This window comes from Rhinolophus sinicus, linkage group LG12 (genome assembly GCF_036562045.2).
Source record: "Rhinolophus sinicus isolate RSC01 linkage group LG12, ASM3656204v1, whole genome shotgun sequence".
Taxonomy (NCBI): domain Eukaryota; kingdom Metazoa; phylum Chordata; class Mammalia; order Chiroptera; family Rhinolophidae; genus Rhinolophus; species Rhinolophus sinicus.
In genome coordinates, this window is record NC_133761.1 from 67,674,764 (window position 1) to 67,685,290 (window position 10,527).

Consider the following 10,527-nt stretch of genomic DNA (forward strand, 5'->3'; position numbering starts at 1 on the left):
ATAGTCTGCAGGCCCAACTGAGCAAAGCTTTTCCATCTCATGCATGTCTGCTGGCACTGCCCGGCCTGTGCCCTCAGAAAGGCCTGGGCCCTACTCTGTGGTCCAGCCAAGCATTCCTAGGGTGAGGGCATATGCTCCTTCAGAATTCGGAGTTGCCAGAGCACTGAGGACACCCTGAACCCAGAAATCAGGTTGGGTTCTGCCCCAGCAGAGACACAAAGACTCCCCACAGAGGTCATATGTATTTACAAAAACCAAACTCCTGGTGTGTGAGCCCGTCTGTGTGCTGAGAGTTTCTGGAGCCTCAGGAAGCTACAGGCAGAGGAGGCAGTGCCTGCTGTTCCCGGCTGCTCATGGCCAGCTGTCGACGCCAGCTGGCATTTTATCTCCCCAGTAGTCTCTGGGCTTCTCAGGTCAGGGGTCACCTGAATTACCAATGCCCAGGCCAACGCCTACCCAGGAGGCACTTAGGAGGCGTTTGCTGAGTGGGTGTGCCTACATCCTGATCCCACCTACTCACAAACACTCCCCCATTCTGAGGGCCTGGGCACCCGCTTTCTGCCAGAATCCCCACCTCTGGGCTTGATTGGAAAAGCAAGGATGCTGTTTTCGAGGCTGGAGGACAGAACAGCTCACCCTATCCTACTCACGTAGCTCAAATCAAGGAAGGGGCGGCCAGCACCATCCCTCCACCCCCTCCATCCCCGACTTAAGTGCTGCCATTCTCCCACACACACACTCTTCTCCCAAAGCCCATGGCAGACATGACCAATGGATCACAGCACTCCAGCTGAGCTCAGATCTTTCTCAGCACTGATCAGGGCTGTCACGGAAGAGGGACTAAGCTATGCAAGGGACAGGTACACAGCCTAATGGGATCATAAAGGAGACATTTGTACAAATTCCTGTGTCATTTGTCAGTTCTCATTCAGTTATGAAACGCAGTTCATGAACCGATGACCAAGATGCCCCAGAGAACCCTCAGGGACTGGGGCAGAGGGCAGAGTCCCTGATTGGACGGTGGGAGAAATCTGATGGGGATAAAACGGGTTTGTGGAAGCACCGAGAGGTTATTAAAGAGACGCCAACGTGTTGAAGAGGGCCACTCAGCCTCCTTGCTCCTTCCAGAGACGCTGAAGAGGCCACTGCTTTGCCACAGGGAAGGTGGACGTGGGTGGATGGTGGAGGAAAGGAAACGACCTGCCGACCATGGCATGGAGCCCTCAGGCCCCCAAGCAATCGTTTTTATAATAACTCAGGACACTATTTCTCTGTCCCTTCAGCAGTTTCTCCTGTGCTGAAATGATTCCTGTTATACCATCCAGTAAGTAGTATTTACCGTAGAAATGTAGAAAGCCTGAGTGTAAATGACCAGAGACCCACTCTGTCCAGGACTGCAGGGCAGGCCACCCTCTGGAGACGAGGCAGTGAGAGAGGCTGAGTCGGCCATCCCTCCGTCCAGGCCTTATGGTCCCTCCTTCCTAGGACCTCTGAGGCCAAGTGTCCTGGGACCCCCTACCCAGGCTGGAGATTTCAGAACGGGCTATGGGTCAGGAACGTGGGGTGAGGGGAGGGGTGCTCCCAGCACTGGGTTTTGTGGGCAAAGAATCTCACTCAGCGAACGGCGTGATCACTGCCCTCTGTGAGGCATCTTCATTTTGGCACAGGAATGAAATGGCGATGGTCAGCCCCCACCCCACACCCACCTCCTCCAGGCTGAGCACCACACCCCACCCCCTCCAGGGGCAGAAGGCAGGAGGCAGGGGAAGACGTGTGCAAAGAGAGGCCTGGAGGCCTGGGGGTCCCAGAGGGAACAGAGCAGCAGGAGACCCCCAAGTGTGGGCCTCAGGCCGGTCCACTCCCCCCACCGAGGTCAGTCCAGAGAAGACCCTCCTCTGTGTACCAGGCTGGCCTCCTGAGTCCGAGGCCCAGCATCCCATGCTGGGGACAAACAGCAGCCTGCCGAACAAACGGCAGAGCCCGGGAGGCGGGGCCGGTGGTGCCAGCTCTCCATCATGACACACAAGTCAGGCCTGTGGCTGCAAGGCCCTGAGCTGGGTCCGTCCTGAGTAACAGAGTGTCCAGGCCCTGAATCTTCCTCCCCAGCTCGTGTGGCTTCTGTCCTTCCCGGGCCGTCTGTCCCTTCAGCGCCAACGCCTCCTGCACGTGACCCCGGCTCTGCCTCGCCAGATGAAGCCAAAAAGAGGCAGGGAAGCTGGCAGAAAAGAAAGCAGTTATGGCAGGAGCAGACACTGGGTGACGAGTGTGCTCTGTGGGCTGCTTTATGGCAGAGACCCCCTCCCCCCACCCATCTCTCCCACGCCAGGACAAACGCGGAAAATGTACATGCACTGTGATGGAGGAAGGAGCCTGCTCCTCACTCCCAGGCCTGAGAGGCCTGAGGATCGAGGGTCCATTCTCAGCTAACTGTTCCTCACTGGGAGGGAGTTAACAGGCGGGTCGGAGGGGTGTATGCCCCACACACACACCCCCCAAGGTTCACCGGGACTCTCCTTGTTAAGGGCAGGGAGAGTGAGGAGTGGGGTGGGGAGGAACGGGAGTGGTGCAAATCCTTCCCCAGCCCTGCTCCTAGTTCCCAGGGGAGAGATTGGCATCTGGGGCAGAGGGCACAGGGCTGGCAGGGCTGGCAGGGCTGGGACCAGACCTTCCAGGTTCTATTCCTGGTCCCTCCCCTGGGCCTTCCCAACCACACAACCACCCCCACTCCCTGCCCTACTGCTCAGGAAGGATTAAGACATCACAAATAACAAACCATGACCCCCTCCTGCCCCCATCCACCCACCCTGTTCCAGGGCCCTACCCTCCTCCAGCTTCTCTTCTGGCCCCACTGGGCACTGACTGGCACTCAGGCGCAGGCAGACAGGCTCACCCATGGGCATCAGTGGCCTGGCCTCTGGCCTGCGCTGCCCATCTCCAACTCACCTGGTCTCCTACCAGCTCGACCCGAGGACCCAAAGCTCACTGTCAAGAAAGGTTAGCAGAGCCTGGGCCGGCAGAGCCCTCCCGCTGAGGCCCAACCTGGGGAGCGGGGCTCCTTGTCTGTTCCCAACCCCTTATGATCCCACCAACGATGGACACAGTCTTTCTGCTTCGATTCCATGCACAAACTTTCCTACAAGGAGGCGCATTCATCCTGGCAGGAGGGGCAGGCTGCGGCTCACCCCACCCTCGTTCTCCCAGCTCCCAGAAAGCCACAGTGCAGGCCCTGTGCCCTGGTGGGGCCCGTCTCAGGGAAAGTGCAGGCCGGCTCCAGACACCCAGACACCCGAGTCTGGGCAGAAGCAGCCTGTGGGAAGGCCCACGTGCGGATCTTCCCCTGACACATTCAGGACCCCCTGCCTGGTGTCCCAGGGGCAAGTCAAGCTCTTGGAGGTGGGGCAGACCTCCCATGCTCAGACTCCTAGGCCTCTACACTCTGTTGACCCTGGATGGTCCAGCTTTTAAGTGGAATGCTGGCGGGAGTCCCCCATCCTCTCCGTAGGGCAAGTGGAGGCGGGAGGCCAGGAGAGAAAAGAACGCTCAGCCCCCAGGTGGCTTACCTGGTGTGACCCCCAGCACCGCGAAGGTGGCGAGCGTGAATGTTTAGGACACAAGGGTACCGAGAGGCCCGACCCCGAGGCTCTGCCGGGCCCGCACCGTCTCGATAGCCTGCTGGTTCTTGAACTTGACCAGGCCCAGGGTGATTTGGGCGTTCCAGCCGGGGTCCTCGAGGGGGCAGCGGAAGTCGATCTCGCCGCCGCCCTCGGTCACCAGCGTGAAGTAGATGTGGCGCCCGGTGCTCTCCACGCATTCCACCGCCTTGATGCGCGCGAAGCTGAGCTCCTTGGGCCGGCCGCCCGCTCCCTTGACCTCGAAGAGCTGCAGCCCGCGCTCGGTGAGCACGCAGCGCTTCCGCTTCCACAGCCGCAGCAGCCCGCCGCTGCGCTTCTCCAGCACGCCCTCCCTGAGCACCGCCGCCGTGGCCGCCATGGGGCCCCGAGGCCCGGGGACGCTGCGGGCTCCGCGGCCGTGCGCTCTGGCCGCCCGCGCCCGGCAGCCCCTGCTGACACCGCTGTCCCGGCACCCGCGCTGGTCCCCCCTCGCCCACTTCAGCCTGCAGCGTCCTCTCCGCCCCTGTCCCGTCCGCCCCGCTTCGCCCAAGAGTCCGCTGCCCGCTTGCGCCGCGCTCGCTCGCTGGCTCCCCTGGACTCCGTCTGCGCGCTGGGCGGCAGCTCCCGGGACTTGTCCTTACATGTCCCGCCGCTGCCTCCTGCGCTGCGCATTCCTGCCCCTCCAGCCCTCCCCTCCGCGCCGCGCCGCGCGCCCGCCTGGGCAGAGCTCCGGGGGCGGGGCCGACCGGGGGCTCGGTCACGCCCTGGAGGCGCCGGGCGCCGGGCGCGAGGGCTGGTACCGGGAGGGTACCGCTTACCCAACAGCCCCAGCCTTCTGGCCTCCCTGCCGCTTCTTGGAACCACACTCCTGCAGGCCTTGGCCGCAGGGGGCGGTAGTGGGGGACGGAGGGGGTCACTGCTCGTGATGGACGTAGGCCTGCGCCGCGGTCTCGCAGGAGCACCGTCTGGGACTTGCATGGTGGGCTCCAGACAGCTGGGGGATGCTTCCGGACCGCGGCAGGCTGGCCTCCCAGCCTCTGCCCCCTTACCCAGCTTAGCCAGCTCCCGCTTGGCACTGTGTGGTCAGGAAAACGGGGAAGCCTAAGTTGGGTTCCTCCCCAGCGGCAGATTTCTCTGTAAGGACACGGGAGGCTGCCCACCGCTGTCTCTGCTGGCACGAGGGACTTACCCCTTCTTCTCCCACCCCCATCCCCAGAGAGCGGGAGACATGCAGACAGAAGCCAGCGTGACTGAGGAGAGGACCCTGGAGGTCGCTCAGCCTCCTCTTGGTGGAGAAGGGTCCCCATCGTGACCTGCAGCTGTCACGGCCTGCAGTCCGCTCCATCACAGGCACTAGGAGGGCCCATGGCTCAGCCACGTGGCCCCATGGGCCTGGTACTCCAGCTCTTGAGAGAACAGGACTTTTTCCTGGACTGAGCTGGGGGGGGGGGGAGGAAGGGGGGAAGGCCTCCTCCCTGTTCTGGGAAAGAGTGTGATGTGAAGACAAGAGCTTTGCAGAGGTGGGTTCAGACCTCAGCTCCCCCCTCCACCCCCACTGCTGTGTCCTGCCCACCATGGGCAGCTTCTCTGTCCTGCAGTCTCCTCCTCTGTGCCATGGGAGGATGAATTTATTCTTATCTCGTGGATTCTGATGGATAAGTTAGATACCATTTGTGGAAGGCCAGACAGGCAGCGCTTGGCAACTCTCAGAATCCCCCACTTGTATTGCCTCTAGAGGAGGATGGGGACCCTGGGATGAGGCCAGGTGCTGGAAAAAAGGTAGCCACTGCGTCCATTGTGGTCCAGGCCCTGTGTCCTAAGGGGTCTAGTCACTGACGTGCTAATAACAAATGGTTATGGGACTAATGTGATGACAGCAGTGAGGCCTCTTTGTACTCACATCCAATGCTTCCACCTTCCTGCCCAGTGAGGCAGAGCCTAACAGGAGCCAGGAGGGTCCAGTGTGGAGTGGGGTGCCCTCCCCAGCAGCACCCAACCCAGGAGGCATAGGGGGTCCTGTCCGTGTGGGGTCCATCCACAGCTCTTCAGCCCGGAGCTGCAGGAACATCCTCCACACAAGGGACAGCCGGCTCCCTAACCCCCTCTGGGAGAGAGAGCGGGCAACACCATGCGAGAAAGGAGGCAGCCAAGACAGGTGTCTCTTGAGGCCCAGAGTGCGGCAGTGGGGGGAGCTCAAGTTGCCCAAGCCCTGACTTACGGACCCCCAAGTTCTCAGCTGGCCTCCAGCGTTGCCCTCCCGTGGCTCCTTTCTCTAGCCCCACCCATACCCCATCCCTCCGTGGGGTCTCCTGAGTACCCCAGTCTCAGGGCACAGTCCTGCCAGGATCCAGAGTTCTGTCACTGAGGGGCCAGGGCTCTAGACCAGGCTGTGCTCCCACTGGTTCATCTCTGTCACTTCCTGCTTTCCTCACACGGGGCCAGGGACTCCTGACACTCCCTCCAGCTCTAGGTTAGTTCAGTCATGTGGGCTTTGGAAGGTCACAGAGCCCTCTCCCAGCTGTTTGATTCCCCTGACAGATAGGTATTATTATCTTACTGAGGAGAAAAATGAGATTCAGAGAGGTCAAGCCACCTGGATGGGGTCACACAGCTTTGTAAATGGCAAAACTGGGAGGGGAGTGTGGAGTGGCTGAGGGCACCCAGCTTCTGTTGATGACACCACGGCACATCTACCTAAGCATCTACAGCACATCTCCCCAGAGGCCTGTGGAGGTCCTTGGCACCTGGGAGTCCTGTGCTACAGTCTCATGACCTCTGGGCACTGGGGCAGCTGACTCACTCTAAATCACTTCCCAGAATTGGCATCTTGCCTGGCAGCCCCAACTGGAAAAGGCTCAGGCCCCCAGTGGATAACTTACTTGGGCCATCGGAAGGTTCAAGAAGCCTTTGAGAGCCAGGGGTGCAGAGTACGGGGACTGGGGCTCCCTCTCTGCAGGGTACCCCTACTCCACCCCTGGCAATGGGAGCTCTAACTTGGCCTTTTGGGGGCACTTGGTTTGGGCAGTGCTGGCCCCAGTGATACTCGATACTCGCTTAATTCTTACTTGTTGACTCCACAGGGGGCTGTTGACACAATGTCCCTTGGTTGCAGCCCAGACCTGGCGCCTCCCTCTGCCCACTGAGGAAAGCTGACACATCTGAGCTCAGCTGGACCAGGTTAGACTACACGCGGTCCCTGGGAACTGTGCACTAGACATGCTCTAGCTATGTAGGTCTGAGCCATCGCTTGTGTGGAGGAGGGAACCTGAGTCACACTGGGGGCCACCCAGGACAGGGTGGAAAGGCAGATGGGAGTAAGCGGGGAGGCACAACAAGTAACGTAGCTTATTATACATCCCATTGTAAATGCTGTCTAGTGATTATTAATTGTTCGGCTCCATCTATACAAAAAGCACTGAGGACAACCTGACTTACAACACAGAACTGCGAAACGTTTTAAACTGAAGGAAGATGATGTCACTCTTTTGCTTGCAGTCCACCAGAGCCATCCCATCTCTCTCTGAGTAAAGCCAAATCAGTGGCATTGCCCGCAGCCCTACAAAACCTCCCCACCCTACAAGGCCTGTCGGCTCTCGTCCAGGTGGCCTGGATCTGACATCAATGGGGACCAGTTGTGTGAGGTGGACCAGTGCTTCTCAGACTGAACCGTGCAAACAGATTGCCTGGGGATCTTGTAAATGCAGATTCTGTTTCAGGAGGTCTGGGTGGAGCCTGAGATTCTGCATTTCTAGAAGTTGCCCCGGGACACTGGTGCTGTTAGAACATGGAACACAGTTCAGGTAGCACGGATCTCAAAGTGGGCCCCAGCAGCAGCGTCCCCGGGATTGTGTTAGAAATGCACATTCTGGTGGCCAATTAGCTCAGGGGTTAGAGCACAGTGCTAATAACACCAAGGGTGCCGGTTCCATCCCCACATGGGCCACTGTGAGCTGTGCCCTTCTTAAAAAAAAATGAAAGAAAAGAAATGCACATTCTAAGCTCCACCCCAGCCCTGCCAAGTCAGAAACTCTGGGTTTGGGGCCCAGCGACCTGGGTTTTCAGGAGCCCACCGGCTTGTGCAGAGGAAGGCGAGGGTGCCATGTCAGAACCTCAGCTCTGTGACACCTTAAAAAGGTCCTCCCCCTCTCTGATCTCAGTGTCCTTAAAATGAAGCCTCTCTGGCCTGTCTTAGATTTGCAAGAAAGCCTGGCTGGTGTATGGGGTCTCCCCTTTAGGTGAGACAAGAGTAGCTTGTCACTTCCTCTGCAGCCTGACTTGTGGTCAGGTAGCCCCTCCCCACATAACCAGAATGGAAGCCAGATCTGCTCACAGCCCTGCTCCCCCTCCCTTCTGGGCTTCTGCACTCACCCTCCAGACCACCTGTCCCCTCTGCCCTCCTCTCCCTGGGAGACCCCGCAGCTGACCTCTCCCTCAGCTCCCCATGGTGGGTGTCACCTGACCATAGCCCTTTGACATGGGGCCCTCTGTTCCAGGGCTGTGGGGTTTCCTGGGATCTCTTCCTCTAAAGGGAAGTAGAAGAAGAAACGGATCAAGGTTTCACATCTCTAAGGATTGGGGTTTTACAGGCACCATTGCAACAGACCTGAGCTGAGCAGCACCCTGCAGACGGCTGGCCTAGGCTTGCTCCTGGGCCTGGCACTCCCAGTGGAAATTCCCTCCCACGCTCAACTCTTTAATCGCTTTCCAGCCCAATAACTTTCCTGATTCACCAGGGATCCCTTTGGTCTTGAGAGTGCCCAATGCCCCCTCTCAGACGGGGCTGAGTCTGGGCTTGAAGACATTTGATCTCAGCTTGGGTCTGGCAGAGACTGGACTTGTGGGCTGGGGGTTCAGGTTGAAGCCTGTAGAGGTTTCCCTTTTCCCATGTCATGCTGGCATCTGGACGCCCATGTCATAGAAGCAAAGGGGCCACCTGGGAATGACCCTTGTTCTCGGGACCCTGGGCTGAGGGACAGGACATCTGAAGAAAACTGGCTGATATCCAGAGAACTAGTGGCCTAATCAACTTGCCAGTAATGGCTGTGCAAACCTGGCCACAGATGCGAGTTAGGTGTCTGTGAGCCAGGCCCTGGGGACAGACTTGCAGTTCTCTCTTTAGTGAGGGCTGGCAGAGGAGGTGACGTTCCCGTCCTCAGGGAACCCCTCCTACTGAAGAGGACCCAGAGTGAGCATTAGCTCTGTGACAGGCCACAATCATGACTTTGCAGAAACATGGCCCCAGTCCTGGACGCAGCGCCGAAGGTGAAAGCCCTCTATCACGGCGTGCCTGTGCGTGCCAGTGAGGTGAGGCTAGGTTATGCTCCACCAACAAACCCCACATCCCAAAGGTCGGATCCAGCAAAGGCTATCCACGCACCCACACATCCTCACATGGTGAGGGGGGTTCTGCTCACAGATCGGGCATACAGACCAATTGTAAATGGGGATAGAACAGCACCCACCTCACGGGGTGACTGACACTGAATGAGTTCACACATTTAAGGTCTTCAGTTAGGACAACAACACACGGTAAGTGCATGGGATGGTGAACGATACCCTCAGTGATTGGGAAAAGGGTTGCAATGACGCACACGGTGGCTCTTAAAGATTCCTGCCTGCAAGTGACAATCCCCATCTTAATTCAGAGGCCACAGCGAGCACGTGGCCACATCTCACTTCAAGGGAGGCGGAGAAATGTAGCCCTACACGTGCCCAGAAGATAGGGCTGGAGCGTATGTGTGACCAGCGCTGCAGCACTCACAGTGTGGCCACTGGGGGACTGGTGGGGGACCCCAGGAGGCGGGGAGAGACAACCTCCCAGGCCCAGGACCAAGCCTGTGAACCCTGGAGCAGTCAGGCCATGGTCAGTGGAGTGGAAACGCAGAGGTTCAGGGGCAGGCGCTTCCCAAAAGGCACCAGGACTTGTCCAGGCACGAGGGATCGTGAAGGGCTGTACTCAGACAGTCCGCTTCCGGAATTTTCCTGGCCTTTGGGGCGAGTCTTCCCAGGCCGCCCACTAACTCAGAACGGGAATCGGGCAGGTCCTCAGAGCCTGGCTGTTCTGGTGTGGTCAGGGTCACAACATCAGCACCACCTTCCCCTGGGAGCTGCTGACAGATGCCGGGTCTCAGGCCCCACCCTACACGCCTGCATGGGATCTGCATTTTAACAAGGTCCCCGGGAGGGAGGTTCAGGGCACAGCACAGCCTGAGAATCGCTCCTGTAGCGTTAACTGAGGCCAACATCTCCACTTCACACAGGAGCGGCTGACACCCAGAGGGGAGGGGACGAGCCCCAAGTCACACAGCTGGTTCCAGCCTTGGCTCCACCGCTTGCCAGTGCCTTGGACGAAGTCACCTCAAAATTCCCCGAATCTCAGCTTCCTCTTCCACGATAAAGGGGCCATCCGTCACAGAACCGCTTCATAGCGCTCACGTGGGATTCAAACAAGAGGGCGTGTAGACGGTGCCCTCACAGAGTACGCGCTCAATAGACGCTCGCTATTGCCGTGGCCCTCGCTCACCGTTCTATCTCCTGGGTGCCTGCGCCTTCCACAGGATTTCTGTGCCCTATTCGGGGATTAACTGTTCCCACATGTAGCAGCAGCTAAACCCCCATCTCCCTCCTCCTGAGCTCATGCCTCCATGTGGCTCCTCTGGTGTCTCCATCCTCAGCTCTCCCGCGATGCAAACAGGTTGCTAGGCCCTGGGAGAGGGGAAGCTCCCCGAATTTGGGCCGGCCTCCCATCAGGAGGTCAGCTCTTCTCCATCAAGCCGCCCTGGGAGAGCCCCGGGGCCCTAGCTCAGAGTCCTGGCAACCGAGAAAAGAAATGCCTGAATGGACACTAAGATCCTTCCCACTTCCTATGGGTCAGTTCCACGGTGTGGCGCGCCGCAGGCCGCATTAGCGGCAAATC

At 59.1% G+C, this 10,527-nt stretch overlaps 1 protein-coding gene across 1 annotated transcript; it reads right to left on the bottom strand.

Annotated features, from left to right (window-relative positions):
* Window positions 1–1,624: 1,624 nt before the first annotated feature.
* On the bottom strand, window positions 1,625–4,274 carry PHLDA3 (pleckstrin homology like domain family A member 3). Its single transcript, XM_019750945.2, has 2 exons — window positions 3,561–4,274; window positions 1,625–2,215 (listed from the first exon to the last, which is right to left on the bottom strand). The coding sequence occupies exon 1, from the start codon at window positions 3,988–3,990 to the stop codon at window positions 3,604–3,606; it is 387 nt and encodes a 128-aa protein (XP_019606504.2). The 5' UTR covers window positions 3,991–4,274; the 3' UTR covers window positions 1,625–2,215; window positions 3,561–3,603.
* Between the last annotated feature and the right edge of the window lie 6,253 nt (window positions 4,275–10,527).

Coding starts and splice junctions, on each gene's coding strand:
- PHLDA3 (XM_019750945.2), bottom strand. CDS start 3,990: ATGGCGGCCACGGCGGCGGTGCTCAGGGAGGGCGTGCTGGAGAAGCGC.